The 25924-nt window shown below is 41.9% G+C and overlaps 1 protein-coding gene across 2 annotated transcripts in view; it reads left to right on the forward strand.

Moving 5' to 3' along the window:
- XDH (xanthine dehydrogenase) overlaps positions 1-25924 on the forward strand; it is a 60064-nt gene that overhangs the window by 30558 nt on the left and 3582 nt on the right. For both annotated transcript variants that reach the window (XM_027797909.2, XM_005434001.3), the window contains 21 exons: positions 229-338; positions 4066-4250; positions 4777-4951; positions 5413-5502; positions 6145-6314; positions 9526-9649; positions 10034-10153; positions 11379-11475; positions 13448-13572; positions 14340-14473; positions 15928-16015; positions 16644-16730; positions 18162-18353; positions 18843-18988; positions 19590-19671; positions 20247-20342; positions 21081-21209; positions 22109-22183; positions 22988-23040; positions 24150-24264; positions 24912-24977. In XM_027797909.2, the coding sequence (XP_027653710.1) occupies positions 229-338; positions 4066-4250; positions 4777-4951; positions 5413-5502; positions 6145-6314; positions 9526-9649; positions 10034-10153; positions 11379-11475; positions 13448-13572; positions 14340-14473; positions 15928-16015; positions 16644-16730; positions 18162-18353; positions 18843-18988; positions 19590-19671; positions 20247-20342; positions 21081-21209; positions 22109-22183; positions 22988-23040; positions 24150-24264; positions 24912-24977 (2459 nt within the window). The remainder of the gene's footprint in view (positions 1-228; positions 339-4065; positions 4251-4776; positions 4952-5412; positions 5503-6144; positions 6315-9525; positions 9650-10033; positions 10154-11378; positions 11476-13447; positions 13573-14339; positions 14474-15927; positions 16016-16643; positions 16731-18161; positions 18354-18842; positions 18989-19589; positions 19672-20246; positions 20343-21080; positions 21210-22108; positions 22184-22987; positions 23041-24149; positions 24265-24911; positions 24978-25924) is intronic.

Here is a 25924-nt window from a genome sequence, read left to right on the forward strand (position 1 = left end):
CAGTTCCTGGGCAAACAAATCGTGTGTAGGCAGAAGATGTCATAGATTCCATAAGGACCAAAGTAAATCTGAGAAAATCCTTCCTGATTTGGTGAAAGAGGGTGGAAAAATGAAAACTGCTATCATATCATGAGTAATTTGTGTAGGTTGAAGGCTTTCACGCATACAGTTTCCGTTCTTCAGCTAAGTTGTTCATTCATCTGCCATTGATCTCTCCTTGCTGTACAGAGGGCAAAAGGACTATCACAATGGATGAGAAGTTTTTCACCGGATATAGAAAGACAATAGTTAAGCCTGAAGAAATACTTCTCTCTGTTGAAATACCCTACAGCAAGAAGGTAAGCTTGTAGGAAAAGACTTCAATGTCCATGGAGCTAAATCACTGTTATCTGAGTGTAATTTTTAGCATTAGGCACCTTTTTCCATGGAGACTGACCTCCAAACGCAGTGTAGTTCCAAGTGGACCAGGAAGCAGCTAAATTATGTCATAAAAATCTAGCAACATGCTGGTTTTGGCAAGCAAGGAGAACTGGGCTTCATGGTAAAATACACTAAGCCCAAGTGCAAAGAACATAAATTTCATTTTGTCCGAAGCTTTTTGAATGGATTCAGTTATGATGAAAGGTGATGTTCCCAGAGGTCTCAGTTTTGTTGGCAAAATAGTACAGCAAAGGTGCTAGCAGTTCCTGAAGTTCTTGCTTAAATTCTGTGAACTGAAATGGGGAAAAGAAGTGGGGAAAGGTGTGTATGGATAAGAGGGAAGTTCAGTATCTGCATCCTTGCCTTGCAAGACTGAAACTACAAGGACTGATTATTGGGGCAATGATTAGCAATAAGGACTGATTATTATTTTGGCAATGCGGAGTTGCAACTTCAAATGTGCCTGCAAAACTTCCTTCAAACAGAGCAATGAACACCTCTTCTGTAGCAGCACTTACCATAACTAATTCAGAGTGTCTAAGAGAGAAACCTCTTTTTTCCCTTTAGGGCTGAGAACATCAGGCTGTAGTTTTATGGCTGTGAAGGTATTTACCTTTTTAGGGCTTAGAGCTAGAAGATGCAAGGATTCACAGTGTAGTGACACATTTTCTTTATAAATGGAAAACACTGACATACTTGAAATGTCATCATTTTATGAGGTAGAACCAATAAATCCTTTGTCTATCCTTTTTAGTTTTTCTAACTATAAAGAAAACACAGCTATTTTGTTTATGGTGTTTTCCCATCCATTTCTGAATAATTCTTCTTTGATCTTGTGATAATTGCAGGAAGCATTGCCTTTTGCCAAAATCAGAAACATGCTTGAGGTAGTCAATGGAAATCACCATATTCCTCCACCCATATGACAGTCATGGCAATTACCCAAAACAAATGTCTTGCAGCAGGGCAATGGCTTCACCCCTAGGTTATATGCAGCTCATTGATCTGAAAAACTAAAACAACTTTTGAACTTGCTACTTCATGGTTTCTTGGCTGATCTTTGCTCACAATCATCAAGTCAGAGAGACTAAAGCTCATCAGAGGATGTCTGAGGGTGCTGGCACGTGGCAGGCAAAGTCTTCTGGAACTGTGATTTCCTCACAACTGGAAGCAGAGCTGTGTCAGCACACAGCTAGATCAAATTTTTTGGTTTGTTTGTTTAAAACTGGTGTTGCCTCTTGCATTGATGTGGCTTGTCACACCAAGGGTAAGACTGGTGAAACAGACAGAATTACGTTAAAGAAGTTTAGTAGTTTATGAGATTCAGTGTTACTGCAGGGGAACTGAGCTCCAGGTAGTTTTTATCGCAGAGCGGCTGTTAAGGGAGAGGAGCTAACACCTTTATTTCCTGCAAGTTTGTGTGTCAGATATTTAAGATAATCAGGGAATAAAGATTTTTGAGTCTATACTTAGAAGGGGATTGAAGCTGAGCAAAGATAGTATTTAGAAAAGGAAACAGCTCACTGGATTAGAGGTAAAATATAAACAGATACCAGAAAAGAAAATTTGTATATAACAAGGCATTCCTAGAAGGACATAACCTTTGTTTAACAACCCTCTTTCTCTTCTGGACTATAAAAACATTCCTTGTGTTCCAGATAATGTTCGCAAATGTTATGCACCACTTATGATATTGCTTACTTAGCGACCATCATTTTTTTTATGTCCTTTCCCTTGCATACATCTTTCTCTATCACATTTGTCACTGTTACTTGATTTTTATTATAATAGTGTTCTATATTGCATAGATGTTTACTGGTTTTCAAATAGAAAAAGCCTGACAACACAATACTTATCTTTGAAAACCAATCTTAACCTACTGTTTGCTCAGTATTCCTGTCATAGGGTCATAGTATTGACCTGCTGAAGAGGCAGAAAGTAGTCATAAAGTCTTACTTCATCCTTATAGTTAGTATCCTCCAACCTTCATCTGTTATTGATCTCTGTATTCCACAGGGGTAGACTGAAAAAATTGACATGGAAACAATGTTTTTGCAGTTATGACTATTGCCTATGAATCTTTTTGATCCTGTGGATTTCTTTATGTGCTCCTACCTGGGTTTGCATCTTATCCAGAAGGCAAGAGGGGAGACTAACCTACGTCCCCAATATGCAACAAGGGTTTCTTGGTTTTCCTGTGAGAATAACTAACAGAAAAACTTAGAAACTTTCACTGTGATAGTTTAGAGGGGACATGCTCTGTTGTTTTACCAAGAGGTATGGAAGACATGGACAGCTGATGTGATGGTTACTTTACCTACACCTGGTAAGGAAAAATACACAGTACCTTTCCTCCCACAGAACTCTGTACTAAGAAAACTAAGGTGTCTTGTGAGGAGTGAAGGCAAATATTGGCCTTTTGTTGTAGTCATAGTATTGGAAGTCTTCTCTGAAGTGTGCAGTGAGAGAAAAGGCTGCTTTTTCTCCTCTTTAAAATCTAATTGGTTTAACAAGCAGAGTTGCAGAATGTCCTCATTGGGAGGATGCTATTGATGCTCCTCTGCTATTATCTGCTGGCTGCCTACTAATTACTTGAATTCAGGAAATGAAACACACCCTTTGGTTATATCTCCAGTAACAAGTTCTCTGTGCACAAAAGGGGTCTCTTGTGAAACTCTTCTCATTGCCAACAATAGAGGAATTGTTCTTTACAATAATGAAAGAATTGCTGTCCACTTCTGATTAGAAATAATTAATGGAACAAACTGCTATGCTCTGCAGAGTCACTTGGATAAGCTATTAGAGAAGAAACTTGGCAGAAAACTCTCCAGAAGGGCTGTACAAAGACATCAGATCCGATTCCTCTCTTAGTCTGCAGGATGCCTTAACAGCAATTTGTCCTAATCTGCCGGACAGGCAAGGGGAAAAACTGACTATACTGTGACTCCAGGATGACACTATCACTTGGCGTAGACTGGTGGATATTTACTGCCACTCTTCATAGGAGAGCTGCTGAGTTTTGTGAGTTGTAGTCACTGGTGGATTTACAAGAATTTCCCCACTCTGTGGAGATCAGCAGAGGATTCAGAGTAGTTACTGAGAACTGTATTTGCAATAACAGATTGAAATTGTCTTATATTAATTAGTCTGGTCTGTTCTAGAACTGTGAGACATCTGTTATTATTTCAGTTCTTGCAGAGTTGAAAGACTTCTGAAGGGGTTTAGAATATGAGTTTTACTGATTAGGTTTCCATCTTAGCAGCCTGGAAGAAAGAAAAAGTTGCTGAGGAACTGTAAGCTTGTTTACTAAAAAAAAATAATAATAAAATAATCTGTCTTGGTTCTTCCTCTTAAGATATAGAAAAAAATGTGATAGATGCAAGCAGATCTGTCAGAGCTCATTTCCCACACAGTCCTAGGTTGCTAATAACCATTGTTCCAATACATTGGAATTAATCATTGAATGATGTGAAAATATACAGCGCTACCTGAACAAACACGTTGTGCTTGGCCCTGCAAGATGAACCAACCAGATATAGTTCCCTGGAATAGCTCATTCATATAGAAATAGGTTAACACCTTGTCATATTTATACTCCAAAGCATGCCAAGGCAGAGAATAAATAAATATTTTCCTGTCTTCTAGGGTGAATACTTCTCAGCTTTCAAGCAGGCTTCTCGTCGGGAGGATGACATTGCTATTGTGACCTGTGGGATGAGAGTCCTGTTCCAAGATGGCACTAGCCGAGTGGAGGAGATAAAACTAAGCTATGGAGGAATGGCTCCTACAACGGTCCTGGCACTAAAAACTTGCCAGGAGCTTACTGGCAGGTAGGAATTTTTCTGTGATAAGAAAGGCTCTCTGATGTGAAGGTGGTGAATTTTACAGGATACTGTAAATACTATAAATTCTTTCTGATAGGACACAGAAGGAGCAAGTGGAAGAAGCGTAGCTATACTTCTGTGGCTGGCTGTGTTTTGTGTGATGCCCTGCTGACTCCAGTACTCCTTACCCTCAAAGATCCATGTCAGTCCCTCACTGAGCACAGTTTTCTTGCTAAATTTGTTCATCCATTGAAGTGGGCAGAAGCTAGATGTGGGGATGACCTACAAAACTGATTTTCTTTCAAACTGGGTTAAGAAATCTGTAGTCTTATCATTTAATAACTTTGCCACATCTTTAGAAAAGATGATAGGAGCTCAAGATGAGAGCGAAGCTGACACATATACTATAAACAGAGATAGAACAGGGGGCTGTTGCTTGAGAGCTTGCGGGGGCTGCCATGTCAAAAGAGTTAGTCTTTCTCCATGATATTTAGGTCTGAGTATGGGCTCTGTCACCTTTGTTCCCTTGCAGAGACTGGAATGAGAAGCTGCTGCAGGATGCCTGCCGCTTATTGGCGGGTGAGATGGATCTGTCTCCTTCTGCACCTGGTGGGATGGTGGATTTCCGACGCACGCTTACACTCAGCTTCTTTTTCAAGTTCTACCTGACGGTCCTTCAGAAACTGAGCAAGAACCACAATGGCACTGTGAGTGCTGCTAGGGAAGGCAGATTTTGGGAAGAACCACCTGTATGTACCGTCCTGTTGGGGAGGCATGGGGAGGGTTCAGATTCAAGCAGAGTCATACCTGATGGTAAACTCCATGTTGCAATAGCTGCCAGAGCTACTCTGCTCCTTATGCTGCGCAACAGTGACTAGTCTATCTTCCCACCTGCTTTCCTGGGGCATCCCCGCCTGTGCTGTGGAAGGATGTTGATTTGTGGGTTCACAGGAGGATTCCTGGACTTCTCCACTTGGTTGCATTACAGCTGCCCTCATGGGTCTGTGGCTGTTCTTTGCACAGAGCCTGAGCTTTGTTTGCCTTTCACCCAGTAAAAGTTGAATTATCTTCACTGGAAGATGGAGAATAGAGAATATCCTGGGCCACTGGGGAACGTGAGAAAGGGACCGGCAGGGAAGATGATTGTTCTTTAATATGTCTCTGGCAGAAAAACCTGTGTGAGCCCATCCCCCTGAACTACATCAGTGCTACAGAGCTGTTTCACAAAGATCCCATTGCAAATGCCCAGCTCTTCCAAGTAAGTAGCAGTACCTGCATGATGTAGACCCAGGCTTTTCTGCGCTTCTCCCTTCTCAGGTCGTCCCTCTGAGTATGGGCAACACATGAACTTATATAATGCCGTTCCTGAGGCTTATATTTGGGTCTCGGTCCCTTCCTTGCTTTAGGGTACAATGTCCTTTCCTGTTGTTGCCCAAGACTGTTCCTGACATGTACAGCTTCAAAAAAATTGCTGCAGGTAGCACTTTCCTCTTGCAGCCAGCTCCACATCGAAGCTCAAATTGTCCTGCTGCTTTTCCCCACTTACAGCCTGCTTTTCTTTGTATCTCTCAGACTTCAGATTCAGGATATATCTGCTTCCTTATTTCTCTGTTAATGACCTGTTCTCTTCAGCTTTCAGAATAGAAACTAGCTTCAGAACTTGAACCTTTCATGCAAGCTGTCACATAGCAGTTTGAAAAACCCGAATCCCTTTCACTTCTTTCTCTGTAGCCCCCTCTGTGTAGCCACTCCATCTTGTTTACCATTCTTTCCCACAGGGCTGAGTCCCCATCCCGTTCCCCATCTCTCTAGAATGTCTCATGGTGCCTTTTGCTCTCCCATCAATGCTTCTGTCTCCTGCAACCTAAGCAGTAGTAGTCAGTTATGTGTTTTACTCCAGGAAGTGCCCAGGGGGCAGGCAGTTGAAGATATGGTGGGTCGGCCTTTTGTGCACGTTTCAGCAGCCAAACAAGCATGTGGAGAAGCTGTTTACTGCGATGACATCCCTCACTATGAGAATGAGCTGTATCTAACACTGGTGACCAGCACCAAAGCCCACGCTAAGATCCTGTAAGTGTTGCTTCTGAGTTTGAGCTGTTGGAAGCATCCAGTGCCTGGTGGCTTAGAAAACAATGATCTGCCAAGTTGTGGGTGATGGAAAGGTTTTTGCCTTAGTGGGAACTCCAGTTCATTGCACATTGTTACGTGGAGGAGAGCTGTATGTGTTACAGCTGCCTTGCAAGTCTGCATGTGTAGGAGTATGAGGGAATTAACACCAGACTTGGAGCTTTGCTGAAGCACAAATCCCTCAGCCCTTGGCAACCTTCTTGCATGTCCCATCTCTTCTACTCAAGCATGAGGATTAAAAAGGAGCAGGGTAGGAAAGCATCACAGTGTCTAAGGAGATGCCGTTTTAATCACTAACCAGAGCATGCAGTTTGAATGTGCTCTTTCTACCTGAAAATTTAGATTGTAACGTGTGGTTCCACCACAGCACTCCAGCTGGTGAGTCAGCTGTGTGTGTACTGTCTTCTGGTTTTTGCCTTGCACGGTGCTTGCTTGCACTGACTATGATCAAGCCCCCTGCATAACAGTCCTATGTGAGTTAGCTTCAGCTGTTCGACACAGACCTGTTTGTGCTTCACTGTAGCAAGGTGGATAGGTCAGTGTTTGGAAGTGCAGCTGTCTTTGAATCTTGTCTGTGCGGGGTATGACCGATGCATAATTTATAACAGTAGTGACTAACCAACTCTAAAATGCCTATCCTGGCAGGTAATGTCATCTATGCTCTCGTATGAGTTTTAATGCTGTTATGTCGCAGGACTGATGGCCCCCCACAATCCTTGATTGTGCTTATGCTGTGGTGGCTCTGCGGGCTCTCATCTGCCCTCAGCTGCTTTGGTGTGGGACATCGCATTACATTGCCTGGTGTCACCCTCAATAGCATTGCAACGTGCTGTTCATTTCTCAGGCAATACTTCCTGCCTATTTAAGCTTTGTGTCCAGAGGTTTCCCACAATGGTCAAACATGGGGTGGGCACCATGGTGGTCATGGATGCACAGATGTAGCAGTTGACTCCCAGGTTATGAAAGAAATTGCTCTGTCATCATACTTGAACCATAGGTATTGCAGTGTGGTCATTGATGAGGGCTGCAAATGCATAAGCATTATTACTACTTCCAGTGCAGATGGGGCAATAGAGAAAGCACCTGTGCCTCTGACCACAGTATTTTCTAGAAGTTGCTGTACACATTCTCTTGCATTTGCATTGCATGCTCGTATTTCAGGCTGTGAGCCTGTATTGTTCTGTAAAGGAAGTACTAGAATATGTCATCAGGTGACGGAAGTATGTCAGCCTATGATTTTGGCACTCAAAATATTGGCTCTGAAAGCTTCTACTTCACCCGCATCAGATTTTGACCACTGAGTGGAAATTAGAAGTCATCAGCCTCTGTATTTCTAACTAAAGGAAACTGTCAGGGGGCTGTTTCTCAGGCGTCACTGCAGAACCACGGGAAAGTGAACTTTCCAAAGAAAAATAGCATTGTCTTCGGTTCCTGGTGTCTAAGAGTTCATGTGGGAAAGTTCATTCAGACATTTAATGTCTTTTTGAAAAAGTCTGTAGCTCACTGGGATGCATAAACAGCTACTTTCAGGCACAGTTTGCACTGGAGTTTCAGGAATCTAAACAAGCATGCTGAAAAAATTGCAACAATTTACAGAAAACAATAAATCATTCAGCAGAGACAAAGCCACAGCTTTTCTATTTGCAACAATTCCCTTGTAAAGCAAGCCAATTATATAGCCAGTGTACAAAACATTGCAAAAGAAGCTTGAAAGTATTTTGTAATATATTTTTTATGAAGTGCTGCTTATAAATTAAATTGTTTCACTTTTCTAATTACTTTTTCCTGCTTGTCAATTAGTTTTAAGTCTGTAAATGATTCAAACGATTTTTTTGTTAGATACCTCTTTTGCTACCGAAGAAAAGCCTTTCGTGAAGCTTATTGGCTCTTGGAGCATCATTTCATCCTCTTGGAGCATCCTTTTAAATACCCTACCACTTCCTCGTGATTGATACTCAACTTCTCCCTGACTCACAGCCACATTTTTTTCTAGAGTTGAGCCCACAGTAGATGATATATTTCTGCAGTAAAATTTCGTGTTTATGAATAGACAGAGAGGAATCTTGCCTTAACAGAATCATGGCAGCTAAGACCACAGTGGAGACATGCCATCACTAACATCTATCTGTCTTTGCTAAAGGGTATCAAGGGATACAGGTTAGGGGTTAACCTGCTGGGAGGCAGCTCTGCAGAGAAGGACCTGGGAGTGCTGGCGGGCAGCAGGTTGCCCATGAGCCAGCAGTGTCTCTGGTGGCCAAGGCGGCCAGTGGGATCCTGGGGTGCATTGGGAGCAGCGTGGCCAGCAGGGCGAGGGGGGTGACCCTCCCCCTCTACTCTGCCTGGCGAGGCCACACCTGCAGTGCTGTGCCCAGTGCTGGGCTGCCCAGGTCAAGGGAGACGGGGAGCTACTGGAGAGGGTCCAGCGGGGGCTGTGAAGATGATGAGGGGGCTGGAGCATCTCCCTGCTGAGGAAAGGCTGAGAGCGCTGGGGCTGTTCAGCCTGGAGAAGGCTGAGTGGGATCTTATCGATGCAAACAAATGTCTTCAGGGCGAGTGTCAAGGGGACGGGGCCAGGCTCTGTTCAGTGGTGCCCAGCGACAGGACAAGGGGCAATGGGCACAGACTGCAACACAAGGAGGTTCTTCTGAATATGAGGAAGAACTTTGAGGATGACAGAACACTGGGACAGGCTGCCCAGAGAGGCTGTGGGGTCTCCTGCTCTAGAGACTTTCAAAACCTGCCTGGATGAGACTGTGCAACCTGCTCTAGATGAACCTGCTTTAGTGAGGGCTTGGACTAGATGATCTCCAGAGGTACCTCCCAACCGTGACCATTCTGGGATCTATAGTACATGTGGTAATAGGATCAAGTTCAGGTACGCCTTAGGGAAAAGATGTATGATACAGTATAATCCAAAGAAGCAGACTAGTGATCGGACTCAGTCAGGATTCAGATTATCCATATAGATCCCAAATGATTTTAGTCTAATGTTGCCCTTTCTGCCTTGGTCTCACATGATATTCAGGTGACAAATTCCTTCTCTTCTGCAGAACCAAACTTCAGGGAATCAAGCCTGAAAATGTATTGGTATCTCATAAGCGCTGTCAAACACAAAAATGAGAAATAATAACACTGCCTCTCCTCCTTTCTTTAGTTCTGTAGATGCATCTGAAGCCCAGTGTGTTCCTGGGTTTGTGTGTTTTGTCTCCGCCAAGGATGTTCCTGGCAGTAACATCACTGGCATCGGTAATGATGAGACCATCTTTGCTGAGGACGTGGTATGTGGTTAAAAATAGCCTTTTCCAATCACACTGCTCAGGAGACAGGATTTATTTCTGTATAAGGTAGAGGAGTTCACTAGACAATAAGAAATCTTAACTGCCTAATTCAATAAGGCCTGAGTCCCTTTGCCCCACACCCCTCTCCTCTGTGTTACCTGCTTTATTCTTCTCTAAGCTGTAGGCTACTGGGACAGGCTCGCTCACTTGGTTACTGTCCAAAGTTGTTTGTGATTGTTTTCCCTTGACTGGTTTTAAAAAGACCAGTCTGAACAAACCAATGAAAAACTGCCCAAAAGGAGCAGATGAACAGAATTATCATGAGCCTCTCAGTAACTGCATATATACACTCCAAATAACGGTGGGTCCTAATCTTGCCTGTAGGTCACTTGTGTTGGTCATATCATTGGTGCAGTTCTTGCAGACACACAAGAACATTCCAGAAGAGCAGCTAAAGCTGTAAAGATTAAGTATGAAGAACTCAAACCTATTGTCACAATTCAGGTAAGATGGCTCAGATCTGCTTCTGCATTTAGCTTGGGGACCCCCTGGTGTCTAGTTAACTTCTGTTCTCACACATGGTTATTTAGCCACATCTTTTGCTAGTCTTTGTGGGTGCAGCAGGATTTAGATAGAAGGAATCTGCATATTTAAAGAGGACACACCTTTATGTGGTACTGATTGGGTGTACGCTAACTTGTTCTGTGTTATTTAAAGCCAAGATAAACCAAACTCTGGTATATAAATTGTGCTCAGCAAAAATTTGTTTAAATTAACAAGGTTACTATCAGTTACATTCTTACCTGCAGGTGCTTGCTTTCAATAGTCTCTGGTATGGTCCTGCTGACTTCATTGGTATTCATTCATTCTTCATTCTCTGGTTTATAACACTTAATAATAGGATGTGAAAACATCTCTTCTAGCTCTCACTGCACTGCTTTTCTCAGATTTCTGCAGACCACTTCTTTAGTTTCTAAGCTCATGAAATTAATTTTCAAGACTTCACTCTCCACTGTGAACATTTCCACTGACTGTATGGACACAGCCCTTAAGTGGCTTTTCTCAAAGATGAAGAAAGTAATGTCAACAATTTGTGTCATTTCATGCTTTTTTTTTTAACTAGTAGAGTTGTTGACAAGATTTCCTTAGGTGAAAGTAAAAGCAAATGATAATATCTAATACAGCATTCACATCTAGAAATGAGAAACACTGTATGAAGCTGTTATTGGGTAGAAATTAGGACCATGGGTTTCTAATTATTTGTTTAACGGTCAGTATTTCATACCATGTATTTTGTAATGTGAATTGTATTCATGTAAATACAAAGACTCTGAATTGTCTAGTACAGACATTGGTACTGTCATCTGTGGACAGAGGTTTTGGGTTGTTTGTTTGATTTCTGGGTTCACAAATGTGTGAGAACTTTTCCTTTTCTGAGACTTCTAGTTGTTTATTCAACCAGAGAAGATGAGAGTGGAGCCAAAAATGTGCTGCTGCTGATGTTGTTTGATCGTTCTGTGGATCTGGGTTGTGTTGTGGGTTTTTTTATTATGGAAAGCTTCAGTTCTGGCAAAAGTGAAATGTCTTTGTAGAGCTTCCCCAAGAAAAGTTATTGTATATTAGCTCAGAAGTTCTTGTGCTTTTTATCTTGGATATTTTTTCCTCAGTCAGAGAAAGCTTTGTTTTCACCCTGCTTCCACAAAAATTTCATTGTGTCATTGTTTCCTAGGAAGCCATTGAGAAACAATCCTTTCTTAAGACTATAAAGAGGATTAAGAAGGGAGATGTGAAGAAAGGATTTGAAGAATCTGATCACATTTTGGAAGGTGAGAATAAGCATTTATACTTCTTTTAAAATAGGATAGTTTGTGACAAAAGTCGAGCTATCAGCCTCCTTTTTATGCATATGAGACAGAATTCATGAAGTGAGGCTTGTGGGGCTAAATTAGTTTAATATTAAGTCTCAGCTAACTGTTTATATACAAATAGCTCATGAATGATTTAATTTCAATTTCAAACAGACTTGGATGCTCCCAGCTGTGCCCCTGTAAACACTCTCTTCCAATGAAAGGACACTTTTTTTTTTTAAAGCAAATATTCTACAAAGTGATTTTTTTTTTTTTTGAAACTTATCCATATAGGAGCTTTTTTGCTGTCCATACATAGTCTGGTCTGAATCTTCTAGACAGTCAGATTCCTTTAACCTGGTATACGATTGTATTTTATGAAAATGGGACATAAATGCATCTGAAAATCTGATCCACTAACATTGGTGGCTGTAGGTGTCATGAAGAACATGGCACTGCCCTGTAACGCTTTCTCAACATTGACCGTTGGTCGGTCTCTGAGGACAGGTTTTTTTTGGTGGGCTGCTTGGTTTCATTTAGTTGGAGTCTGCCGAGCAGGCTGTACAGACATGGGTTAACACAGCAATTATCAACAGTTGTTTAAAATCGTTGAGTTAGAAGGGGAGAGTGCCAGAGCCGTGAACTAGAATATTCTGTCAGACCAATGTTATTGCTTGGTGTATGTATCACGATCAATAGCTCCCGAGAGGAGGAGTCTCAAACATCGGACCTTTTGAAGGATTATGTATTTATCAATAAAAGGGTGTTGTATTCCTCTTATAGATCTGAGAGGGAAGTTTAATCAGTTACAGACACAAAGCCTGCTACGAAGGGATTATCTCAAAGATCACAGGGAAGCAAAAACCCCTTACCTCCTTGTGGAGGAAGAGGGAAGTTATTTAACAGAAACACCCATTTCCAGGTCTGTTGTTTGCTGTATTTTGATAGGCATTGCTGAGACTTTGCTCTGCAGTCAGCCACTGGCGCTGGCACTTCAAAGGTGTCAGAAGCTGTTAACTGTTTCTTGTAGTGCACCATATTGCACAAAATGAAACCACTGTGCCAGGCAAGGCAGAAATTGTTCTCAGCTAGAAGAATAGCTTATTTGAAAGGCTGCAGTACTGTGTGAATGCCAGGCCAACCCCGTCGAGGAGACAAGAGAAGGGCCCCTGCTACATATCAGAGTAGGCGTTGTCTCATACACGTGCCCATTTCTCACTGATGTACCTAATGAAGGCAACTATTTTGTTGTTGCTGAATTGAATAAAAGGAAGAGAGGAACAGGATTTCACGAACTGCTCTGAATATTAATTTTGGCAGCTGAATAGACCAGGGCCATGACTGAGAAAGGAGGTTGATTCTGACATTTAATAGCATGTAGCATGACTGGAAATTGTACCCTCAGCACTGCCAGGTAGGATGTCCTGGGAAAGAGCCACTGGCAGTGACAGAGAGATGATTCGAAGTTAGATCTTCTTAAGGCATTTTGGCTTTCTATTTTTGTTCCCCTGTTTCAAAGTGTGTAACCTTGTACTTGACCTGCTCAGCTAAACTATGCTTGATTTATTTTTATCCTTCATCTCAGTGGTGTTATGAGGGCAGTCTGAAAGGCACCAAATACTGCATCTTAAGGGATGCTAGGTTAATGGCATGGCGTGCAGGATTATTTTTGAAATGCCAGCCACTTCCACTTGTGGTTTTGGACTGAAGATTTCTGGAAAGTGGAGGTAGGGGGCAGTATCTGGGGTGCTTTTGGGTTTTAGGGTTTATTTTTGTAATGTTGAACCAGAAGTATCAATTTTAGAGCTAGGGATATCCAATGCTGGGCAATGCAAAGGGATTTCATTTTACACTTGTCAAAAAGGCAATAGCTTACGAGCAGTATGTGACAAGAGACAACTTAAAACACCAGGGACACCTTATTTTTGAGGCATTTCTTTCCATTTTCTAGGTGAGATGTACCTTGGTGGGCAAGAGCATTTCTATCTGGAAACTCATGCTACTGTGGCTGTGCCAAAGGGGGAAGATGGTGAGATGGAACTCTTTGTGTCAACACAAAACCTAATGAAGACACAGGTACTGCCTCGTTGACCTGCTACCTAAAAGGCATTTGTTTCTCAGTTTCAGACTAGATAAATGGTTGTTTTACAGTTGGTCCTATCTTGTCTTGAATTAAAAAAAAACAAACAACCAAACCAACAACACCACATAGACTTAGAGTTGGGTACTGGATCCAAAGTCCGTATCTATCCCACTTGTGTCCTGAATCTGCTTCCAGGTGACAGAGATGTTTCTGTTGGCGGCACATCTTTGTCACCAGGGATTGAACGCTTAACCCTTTCTAGAGAGGGTGCCAGCTGGTCAGTAGGCATGGCTGTTGAATGACATGTCAGAAAGAGGTGGTATAAGCACTGACTACATATACCAACTCTGCCATCTTGTGAGAGAGGCTGCTGGCACTATGGGGTGTCTTTGGCCTGTTTACTGACTCACCAAGACTGCCCAAAGGTCTCATAATAGAGTGAGGAGAATGGACAGAGTGGTATGGATGTCAGACTCTGTGCTAAATGAGACCTGTGTCTTGGTAACCTCACCTCATGTCAGTTTCTTCCTGAATCTGGTGCTGTCTGCTGAAGCACTGCGTGCCTTCCCACCTCAGAGATGAAATACTGAACTTACTGGTTCCAATTGCACCAAATCCAATTGCAGGACCAATAGGACTTGCAATATAACGGAGTATTTGCACTGCTGCTTTGATTGCAGAAAGGCAATATCTTGGTATCGTATCTAGTTCTCAACACAGCTCAGCTCTGTACGTGTTCTGCTGTTCCATTTTCCTTTAGGAGTTTGCTGCTAATGCATTGGGAGTCCCATCAAATCGGATTGTGGTTCGAGTGAAAAGAATGGGAGGAGGGTTTGGAGGAAAAGAGACTAGGAACACTATTTTGACAACTGCAGTAGCTGTTGCAGCCTTCAAGTAAGTTTGGGTGTGGGGAACAGGGCTTTTCCTTTCAGACTGGTCCAGCCTGCATCTTTCTGGGACACTATTTGCACTGGAGCACTTTCAAGACTCTTCATGCCTTGTTACTGTAGAGCTTATAGCAAGCCTGGGATTTCCCAAAGGATGTACCTAATGGCCTTTTAGCTGGTAGGAGGAATTGAACCAGCTCGGAGGGGCTAATCTTATGCGTGAATGTCAGCTTTTAATAGCAAAGGGGGAAAACTCCTTACTCTGCTCTGAAAACTCTTGTATCACAAATTATCTGCCTCTCCATCACAAACCTTTTAAAAATCCAGCACTAGCCATGCTTGCTTTGTGTAATAGGGTATGAGAGTCTCTTCCTTGCTTTGAAACTCCACTACACCAACCTTGGACCACTGTTTCTCTGCTCTTCTACAAACTGTCTCTTTGGTTTTTTGCCTTGGAAGGGTGGCAGGCCACTGAACAGAAATCCACACTTTTCAAACCCCTAAAAACTCAGGGAATGGACCTAGGCTATAACCATTTGTGAAGCATAGATTTGAAATGTTCTTCTGGTTTCTGAAGTTTTGATATAGGCTCGTCTTTAACTGTGCAAGTTTCTGTGGTTGTGAGGGAACACAACCTCTGAGATGACATTTGTGTAGCGTGCATAACACCACCCTCCCCAATACGGCCCTTGTAGTTCAGGATGCATCCCACTGGCAATGCTAGGTGGGTCTTGCAACGCAGTAGCAATTTAGTAAAGTACCTTTGGAAAAGGAGAGCCAAAATGAAGCTCCTGTACTTAAATCAGCTTTGTTTTTCCTGCTTTGAGCAAACCACCTGCTTTCTCTCATTAATCAGTAATACATCTGCATTTTTCTTTCCTTTATCTCCGCCAGCCAAACTGCTGTTTTATATCCCAAAGGTTATGAAATAAAATCTGTGGCATTCCCTAGATATTTGTACAACCTGAAGAGAGTCACTGGGAAGGCAGAATTGTTAGAAAATGAAGAGCAACTCCTCTGCTCCTTGTTTTCCTCCTTGGATAATAAATAAGCAGATAAACAAGGTCAAATTGAAGGCTAGTTCATACTTAGCATTATTATATAACTCCGTATGGCCTTCTCTTTTGCAAAGCTGAGAGAGTGCCTTGAGAAATAATCTGGAAAATGGTGATTGCTCAGTTATTAGCATCTGTCTCTGTAAGAGATTCTTTTTAATACAAGAGTCTCCACAAGAGTTTCAATGAACCAGGTCCCAACCTGAAGTTCTTAATTTTTTTTTTCCCTTTTTTCTCAGTCTTGCCATCTTCTTAAGAGGAAGATATGTAAACCAAGCAGTTTACCCCTAACTCCCCATTGCCACTCTGGAAAGACAATGCTCACCAAAAAGAGGAGAGTCTTGCTCTGTAGGGCCTGTATTGTGGTGTGTTTCAGGCTTTGCCTGATAAATATATCCTTTAACAGAACTGGCCGCCCAGTAAGGTGCATGCTGGATCGAGATGAGGACATGCTGATAAGTGGTGGCAGACATCCCTTCCTGGGGAGGTACAAGGTATGCATACATATGAAATGAATGCATGTTGACTCGGTGTCGTCACCTGAAATGTCAGAGTAGTAAAAGGCTGTGAAAAAATTGCTGCTCCGGTTGTTTCACTGCTGCTCTCCCCTGCTGCAAACAGATCAGGTCAGCTGGATTATAGCATTTTTTCTGTTAAAGTACTGCAGAGGTTCTTTTGGCTTAGATGGTTCCCTTCTTGTGACCTCAGCACAAATACTTCCCTCTTCCTTGTGACTGAGGTTTTGCCCCTTTCATAATCCCATCTCTTTTAGATGCTCCCCCATTGTTTATGGTATAATTCTACTGTTTGTTTTGACAAATTTCCTTTCCTCTTCAATCCCTATGCAACTGCTTCTGCTCTTCAAAACAAAAACCTGTTAAGGAAAGTGTGGCTGTGACAACTGGCCAGCACTTATTTTAGAAGAGGTCTCTGAAGCAAGATTAAGATGCATACGCAGACCCTTTACTGGGAAGCTTCCTCAGCTGCTGCCTGTGCTTGTCCTGTACTGCAGCAGAGGACAAGCCAGCCTTTTGCCTGCGTAAGGTCCATTCAGTTTTTGGAGGGAAGCATGAAACGGAGCATTCTATAGGAAACAGATCACTGAGGACACTCTCTTGACAGGTTGGTTTCATGAAGAATGGGAAAGTCAAGAGTCTGGAGGTGTCATACTACAGCAATGGGGGCAACTCTGTAGACCTCTCTTATGGTGTAAGTAAAACTTTGATGGCTAACTAGACAGAAGATATTTCCCTGTGCAACCTTTTACTCTGACTTCAGAGAGTTGTTGGCTACAGCATTGCTTGCACATCTTGCTCTCTGACATGACTGAAACCAGACCTTGCTAGGTTTCTGAAGCTTCTACAGCTGCTCTCTGTGCCAACTGACCTGCCTTGGCATGTGCCACGTAATTCTTATGGATGCTGTAATAGCTTGGATTAGGCAAAAGGGTCAAGAAAGTTTGCTTTGCATTACAGGGAGCTGTGATGGGAAACTTGTTGCACAATGCAAGATGACTGACAGTTCCCCAGCTTTGGGAAAAGCTAGTTCCTTGGTATTAGAAACATCCAAGTTAGTAGGCTGATCAGGGCAGAGTGCCTAAATCAGCAAGCTGCTTAAGGACTGGCTAAAGTTACCATTGCATTCACAGGCACTAAGAATAGGCCTGACTTACACATTTGTCTCCAAGAATTTTTGTGCTCATGAGTAAAAAACTTTCCTTTTCTGTTGTCCGAGTGACCAACCCAATAGCCTAGCGTCAGTCAAGTTTATTCTAGCTCCCTTTCCTAGTCCACTGAGTCTTTGATCATTTTCTGCAAAAATGAATCAATTTTAGTAGGAGAGAACTGCAAAATCTCTTGACCATAGCCAATTTGACGCTAGCAATGTGGTTGGTGCTGGGCAAAGCAGAATTGCAGAGAACTGTCTTTGTGTAAACCAAGGGCCTGTCTGAGAGTACATCTATGGGAACTGTCTTTTTGACCGTGTCTGAATCGGGGAACTAGCAAGTGCTCCATGTTGAAATAAGGTTGGGGTGTGCATAATCTCCTCTCTGTGCTGCTGCTGGAAGGGAGATCTGGGAACACAAACCAGAAAGAAGCTCTCGTCCTTTCCCAGTTTGGACCATTAGAGGACAAAGATCTCAAACCTTGCAGTTTAGATGTAGCTACTGAAAATCTTTATTTCATATAGCTGCCCTTACTGCCATAGCCCAGTTGCTGAGTCACTTAATATCAGCAAGCTTTCTTTTCCAGTAACAGATTACTCAGTGTAATTAAAAGAATATTCTGGTTCTTCCAGGTGGATAATGGTATTTAGTAGCAGTTTGGCTCAGCATGAGCCCGTGGCCAACAAAGGACTTTGAAGCTCAATCTGTCCCAGGGTCTCAAGTCTCAACAGAGAAGTATGCTTACTGTCCTGGCCTTCAGGAGGGTACCACTTGACACACCATTGCAAATGGACGGAGTACTGACTGCACCGCAGTGCTCATCCAGCTGTGGTGACTACAGAATTGCAGGATACAAGAGAAAGTGCTGGTTGTAAATTAGCTTCAGAGCTTTCTGTCTGGTTTTGATAGCTAGTAGGAAGTCTGACATGATTCATGGAAAATGTATTCACCCCCATTTTCCTTCTCTTCACCAGGTTATAGAGAGAGCCCTGTTTCATTTGGATAACTCCTACAACATTCCTAATGTCAACAGTGTGGGCATTGTTTGCAAGACCAACTTGCCTTCCAACACAGCCTTCCGTGGCTTTGGAGGGCCCCAAGGAATGATGATCGCTGAGTGCTGGATGAGCGACATTGCTCAGAAGTGTGGCCTGCCACCTGAGGAGGTACAGATCCACTGACACATTTCAGGGTGGTGCTGCCTTTGAGTAAGCTCAGGGAACTGAACTACAGAAAATCACTAAGCAGAAGAACTTTTGCTTCATTTTTGCTAAGCCCTTAGCAGAATCTCAAACTTTCTGTAAATCTGCCACATTATAGCATGGATTATCTTCTGCTTCATTATATTCCCTGAATAGCTTCAGTTGTGAAACACCTGCTTTAAGGATAGATATTAAAAAATAAAAAGTCCAAAGGCACTAAGTACCTTAATCTTATTTACAATGTGCTTAAGTCCGAACCTCTACTGAAAATTCCCAGCCTTAATGTTTTAGTCCCCCTTTCCCATAAACAGATACATGTCTGTTAATTCTATTGTCCTGTAGAGTGAGGGGAGGAATAACACTAGGAACCAACATGTTTTTGATGTCATCTATTAAAAAGACCTAGTCTGAAACATTAAACTTGGCATGTCCTTCATATGTCTCTTTGGGAAGGTGCGAAAGCTCAATCTTTATAACGAAGGAGACCTGACTCATTTTAACCAAAAGCTGGAGGGATTTACTCTACGAAGATGCTGGGATGAATGTTTGTCAAGCTCTAGCTATCATGCCAGGAAGAAATTAATTGAAGAATTCAACAAGTAGGTGTTCTGGAGCTGTCCTGTTACTGAGTGCGCCTGTTGCCTACTAACCTCTGAAGTTTTCTTAGCAGCTTGAGTGATATGAAGTCAGACCTTATATTTGCATTGACTTCTAAAAATTTCTCTGTTTGAAATATATGCATGTTCACTGTGGGAAGAAACTTCTATCAGTGAGCTGGTAGCTTAAATAAGGCAGAATTCAGATCTAGCATGACACAAATTTGTAAGGGAAATGTAGAAAAGGGAGAGGGTGTTTGCTAAGTCCAAGTAGGCTTTTCAAATGGCTATCAAGGTAATTTGCTTAGGCTTTCCCCTGCCTTATAGTCTTTTTTTTTTTTTTCCTAGTTGGCTTGTATGCACAACTGAATAGTTAATAATCCAGACAATTGCTTCTATAATGCCTCGGGAGCACCTTCAGTTTGGATTTCTTCCTGTTAGAACCCATGAACAAGCCAATTTTTCATAAAAATTACTGATTAACTCAGTCTATATTGCATTCAGGTATTTGATTTCTGCTTTGAAACCCAAGCTGTTGGAGGGAAGCGTAGTATTGAACTGCGATGAAAGCCTCATGAGTATGAGTAATGTTCTTTCCTTGCAGGCAGAATCGCTGGAAGAAGAGGGGGATGTGTATCATTCCTACCAAATTTGGCATCAGTTTCACTATCCCATTTCTGAACCAGGTCTGTAAGTGTCATTCATCTTTCCAGTAGAGAAGCTAGATTTATGCTGCCTCCTCCAGGCCCTCCTCTGTTTGTACCAAACGGGAGCCTTTCACAGAAGTAGTAAATTAGTGAAGAGCACGTATTTTTCAAACCAAAATGAGCAATGCAACAGTTACCAGTTTATATTGTCAAAAGACACCACAGTGCAGCTATGTTTCCATGGTATTGTGTTGTGTTAATTTCCCTGCCTATTCCTTCTTCCTCAATAGACTAAACACTGTTCCTGTATTTGACCTGACTTGATGGACTGTCAGTGGTATTTGCAAGTTTAGGTGAAGGGGCAGATTTAGGTTACTTCACTGGCTTTCTGAGCTGAAAATACTGACTGAGGTTTGTTGGGTCGTTGGAACTTCTAGTGAGTTGGTGAGATTAAACCAAACTCACCTCAAGTGTAAATTAGTGGCTTGAATTACACTGAATAATGATTTTGGTCTAGTTCTGCATTAATTCTCTCTATAATTTGTAACTGAAATCTGCTAAGGATTTCCCTAGATCATTTATGATGACTCTTGAATTAATGTTTCCTTTTATAGGCTGGAGCTCTGATTCATGTGTATACAGATGGCTCTGTGTTACTTACACATGGAGGGACTGAGATGGGCCAAGGACTTCACACCAAAATGATTCAGGTAATCATGAGTTTGGAGTTAACCACATGAGACATCTTTTCAGAAAAATTACACTCACTGTATAGTACTGCCTCAGACAGTTTGGCACTTCCTCTATGTGCATGCATAGGGTAAAAAATCATGACTAATTTCTCTTAATTGTTTCAGCAGCAGTGCTAGATTTCCAGAGTATTCTCACATTTAAGTATGAGAATTAGATTCTTCATCATCTTAACTCTTATTATCTAGATAATACAGTTTATGCTCACAATCTTCTTATGCTTACAAACTTCTGTGGCAATTTCATTTCATCCCATAAAAATACAGTTTACATATGCTTGCAATATGACTTTTTAAAAAAAATATATCTATCTGCGTATGCTAACAGCTTTGTACTTAAAAAGGCCTAAGGGAGCAACACTGCTTTGGCATGGAAATGAAAGGGGAATCTAATAGGCCTCTTTATCCTCTGATTCTTATAATTGTTGAGAGAGGAATTTAGTCTCACAATAGTGAAGTGAATGTCTGTGTGGCAAAAGTGTACATGTATGTGCTTGCACACATTCAGTCTGTGAAGGGCAAACCTAACAATGTTCTCATTAGCTTTCAGTCACCAAATTAAATGGGACTTGAACAAAAACGAAATTTGGGACGGGAGAGGGTAGAGGTTGCGGTGTGGATCCTAGCAGTGTAAGCAGTGAATGATAATGCTCATGTATCAGAAGAGCTGCTTACCAATTGTTTACCTTTGCTCTGCAGGTTGCTAGTAGGACACTGGGCATCCCAACCTCCAAAATTTATATCAGTGAGACCAGCACAAACACTGTCCCCAACACCTCCCCGACAGCCGCATCTGTCAGCGCGGACATCAATGGAATGGCCGTTCATGTATGGAAACGGAGTTATTTAAACTAGCGGGTTATAAGCTAGGACTCTAGAACATGAGAAGCTGATATGTATTTACTGCTTAAGGAAAACATAACCATCAAAAGGCAATTCCAGGCTAAGGATACCTTTAAGTTCTTTACCTACTATAACTACCAGCGGTGTTAAGTGATGAATGACCATATTTTTTTCAGGTTGTTCAAAATGAACAGAACAAAACATCCATTTAAATAGCTAGCTAGCTTCATAATTAATGCAGCCTTATCTATAACAAATATATTGTGTTACAAATATTAATAGTAGATGGTTTGTGGGCTGTGCTCCAGAACCTCTAAGTGTTGCCACACTCAGCTCTGATGTAGTGGTTACGGATACAAATATTTGCAGGGTATGTGACTTTTCCACTGAAAAAAAGGAATTTAGGACTGCTCATTCTCAGCTTTAAAGAAAAGGGGAAGAGTAATCCACAAAGTAAAATAATCAGGCTGTTTTTATTCTCTGCACAGATTGTCTGAGTAGGTTGAATTTTGCAAGGTATTTTTTTTGTGTGTTACAGATAATCTTGCTAGATATGTTAAGATGTCCTGCTATGACTTGGCACGGAAAAAGTTACTGTATAAATAGGTGGACTTCTGATATTTTGTGTCATGCTATGGGAAGTTCTGTGCTGTATTTGGGATTTCCTTCTGCTATCGGCACAGCCAATCTGCTTTAAAATCTTTTTCAGTCAACATTTCTTCCTATATAGCATGACATCTGTTAGTGAACTTTATTCCCTGTTGTGATACACTGAAGGCAATATTGATTTAAACAGAAGGTTCTTTGAAACTCTTACAGGGCTCTTAATACTATAAGCTGACTTTTCAAATCTTAAAATACTGCTTCTCTCTCTTTGTTTCTAGAACGCGTGTCAGACTATCTTAAAAAGACTTGAGCCGATCAAACAGTCTAATCCCAAAGGATCCTGGGAAGACTGGGTAAGCTGTTTGTGTCTGTCACAAGACAAGGGGGCATTGTCAATGATCATTCTAATTACCAAACCCTGTATGCAGGTGTATTCGCCAGGCCTTCTGCATCTTGCTAGCAAAGACAGTGAAACAGAAACTAAAACATCAGTTATGACTTTAATACTGAGATTTCTCCCAATCCTGGGGCCTGCCTGTGACAAACTTGACCAAATAAGTCTTGAGTGTTTATATATATCTTTCTATTTAGGCTATAGTCTTGGGCAGGAAAAAATCTGATTTGTAGTGAAGGGATTCTGTAATAAAGATGACTTTTTGTTGAGCTGCTGTCCGCCTCCTGTAGTGCTCCTTGGCTGCAATTTTTCTGTACCCTCAACAGTAAGAGATCGGGGTGCTGTAAGCCTCTCGGGCCATTTTCAGATCCAAGGTGGTCTTTTCATGGGAGAAGCTTTGACTTTATGATTTGAAAGTCAGGAAAAGATTCCCTGTGGCCTCACTGAAGTCAAGATGACTGTCAGTTTAACCTTTGTCTCTGAGGTTGAAAGTCTAACCTGTAGCTGAGAGCTGAATAAACAAGAGCAAGTCTTATCCCTCTGCCAACAGGCAAGTTCTGGCCTTGGTAGCTGCTGACGGGGCTATTTGGGGAAGCAACTGCATCATGACGTTTCCCTTGGCACTGCTGGTGCTGGGTAGCATGACAGCTGTCTGTCACTAGACACCTTCTATTCATGCTCTCCTGGAAATGTGTTTGAGGCAGCTATTTTGCAGGGACTGGCTGGGCAACTACTGTTTTCAAACTCTTGTTCACTTTCCCAGATTAAAGCCGCCTATGAGAACTGCGTTAGCCTGTCGGCCACGGGGTTTTATAGGTGAGTGAATATTCACACTGCAGAGGCACAGCTTTTACTCGATTGCATGGGTTGCAGCCAGGGAAATTCTGGGAGGATTTACAGCCCCTATCCCCCCCGTCAGTGCTCTGATTTAGGGCTGTGTTCCCTTTCCTACCTAGAAATGTTAAGCTGAGGAGAATCGGTTCCTGATGGAGCACAGCCCTGGGGGCCAAGTTGAGATCTCATGTAAACCTGAAGTAGATCTAACTTCACTCTAGCTGACCTAGGTCTGAGAAGGCATAAATGAAAACAGAGCTTTGCCTGGGGCTCTGCTCTGCATCAGCCTCGTGATTAGATTAGAGCTGCACTAGAACGGTGCAGGGAAAAAGGGGGCAGGAGTTGTCCTTGAGAGCAAAGCTGCTTACGGCAATTGGCTGGAGTGAGTGTTTTCAATTTCATTCTCCCATTTAAGCTCTTACTGGTTCCTGTGCTGTTCTGAAATGAGGCACTTTTCTTAGTCAGCTTTGTTGCTGGAGGAAGAGAGATCCATCATCTTTGAGGCAGAGGGATTGACATAAAAAACTAAACACAGTTTTCAGATAAGCCTATTTAGGACTAAAATACACTGTGAGCTCATTTCTGTTGCATCTCTGAAATGTGTTTTTTTCTCTTAACTAAGTGACTGTCAGTATTTTAATAAACGAGTGCTCAGATAAGGTATTAATACCAGATACAAAGTTTGTCTTGAACTGTGCTTAAAATCCGTTCTTGGCTTAATCCAGTTTTTGGTTCAACTTGATTACGCTCTGAAATTTCATGACCTCCAACAAACATTCAACTACACTCTAAATGCGAAAGATTTCTTACTGGATTGGTGGGAATGAGGTCATAATGGTCATCGCAAGCACTAAGATTCATGGGAAAATAAAGATGGCTGAAATAGTTTGATAGTTTCAGTCAGGGTTTGGAATACAGAACAGGTTTAGCAGATTACTATTTACAGTTTACACTTTTCATTTCTGCATGGGCTTGATGGAAGGGATGAAACAAAAGTGAATAAGGATTTCAACGTTGCAATGTATTTGTATTCAGTTTGACTGTTCATGGAAGGCTTGTGTTCATGTGGCTTTGTTTTTCTTTGCATCAAGAATTCCTGACCTTGGCTACAACTTTGAAAAGAATGAAGGGAGACCATTCTGCTACTTCAGTTATGGTGTTGCTTGCTCCGAGGTTGAGATAGATTGCCTGACAGGTGACCACAAGGTGAGGGGGTCAGCAATGAAATAACCCTCTGTGTTTAGGTGAAGGAAACATTCACAGGGAGCTAGAACAAACACTGGGTGTCAGCCTGTTCCTAGCTCTGCCATTGGTCTGGTGTGACCTTCAGTAAATTTCTTAACTCCTCTGTTCCACAGTGCAACAATCCGTAAAATATAATAAAATGATAATTATCTACCCAGTGGCAGGGATATTAGGAGGCTTAATGAATGATTGCAAAAGTTATTGGATTTGCTTAAGTAAGAGATAGCAGCACTGTGTTAGCACAAAAGAACAGAAACATACTGGAATTGAGTTAATGATTAAAAATAGCACTGAAGACTTTTAGAAAGGAAAAAAAAAATAATCAGAATCTGACCTAGTTGCTTATGCTCAAGTACAGAGCACTGGTGCTAGAAGCTTGGAACTGATATAAATTGGGTCCACTGGATCTCTGGGGAAAACTGCAGTGAGTCCCGTTGATTTACTTCAGGGATGAACTCAGATTAAAAATCAATACAAAGAGTTGAGCTGAAATAGATTGTTGAACACTGACCAAGTGTGGGTGGTAGTTGGATACCTTACTCATACAACACCATGGTGTACAGATTTCAGTGTTCTGTGCTGATTTATTCTTTATTTCTGCCTTTTAGAACATTCGCACAGACATTGTTATGGATGTTGGTACCAGTCTGAACCCAGCCATAGACATAGGACAGGTAAGCAAAATAGTGCTGCTATTTCCACCATGTTAAAGCGATCATACTGCTCTCAGGCTTTTCTAGATAAGCCATTATCCCTCTCCAGGTTGTGCCTTTGCAAACAGAGCACTTTCAGTTTGGGCATCCAATGAGGTGTTTTAGGCTAGCTATGAAAACAGTTTGACCTATGCTTAACTCTGCAATAGGCACAGAATTCTGTAGGAAAATATCCTGTTGGGGCTTTTTTGCCTTGGATTTTAAGACTACAGGATATTCCCCAGTTACCACCACATTGATGCTTTTTAGCATCTGCCTTGCCTAAGAAATGAATCCAGAGAATACTTATATGATGGAATGATCTCATCCCAGGCTTAATTTCTACAGTGTGACATGTGAGACTAAATCCCACACCTGGATTTTTTTATACTCCTATCTGTCAATATCAAGTCCTACTTAACTCAGTGAAAATTCTGTGAATAAAGAACTAGGGTGGTAGATTTTGTCCTCCAGCTACTGCTGTGTAGGAATCTCAGTAGAAAATTGAACCAGTCACTTAGCTTGCAAATTCCTTGGGCAGGGATAAGTTTACTTCCATATTTTGTGCGGTAATAATCACAATGATACCTCTCAGCAAATAAAGGTAATAAACACAGGGTTGTTTGATACACCAACAGATGAATCATTAGACACTCACGTGTGCTCATCTAGCCATCTTGGCTCTCTTGCGAACTTTAGATGTTGATATGGTGTAACTCCAGTGAAACTGCTGCAGGATGTGGGGTTTACAGGAGAGCACAAGTTGCAGAGCTCTGCTATAGTTAAAATGAAACTTCTTTGAAGTGACTTTTTTTTTTCTGAAAGAGACTTTTTTTGGAAGTGGCCAAGGAGACAAGGAGCCTTCCTGTCTTCACAGCCTGTCAGTTGGGTCTGGGAGTAGAGAGATCTATACAGAGCCTGTCAAAGGA

Source organism: Falco cherrug, chromosome 13, assembly GCF_023634085.1.
Source record: "Falco cherrug isolate bFalChe1 chromosome 13, bFalChe1.pri, whole genome shotgun sequence".
In the NCBI taxonomy this organism is placed as follows: Eukaryota; Metazoa; Chordata; class Aves; order Falconiformes; family Falconidae; genus Falco; species Falco cherrug.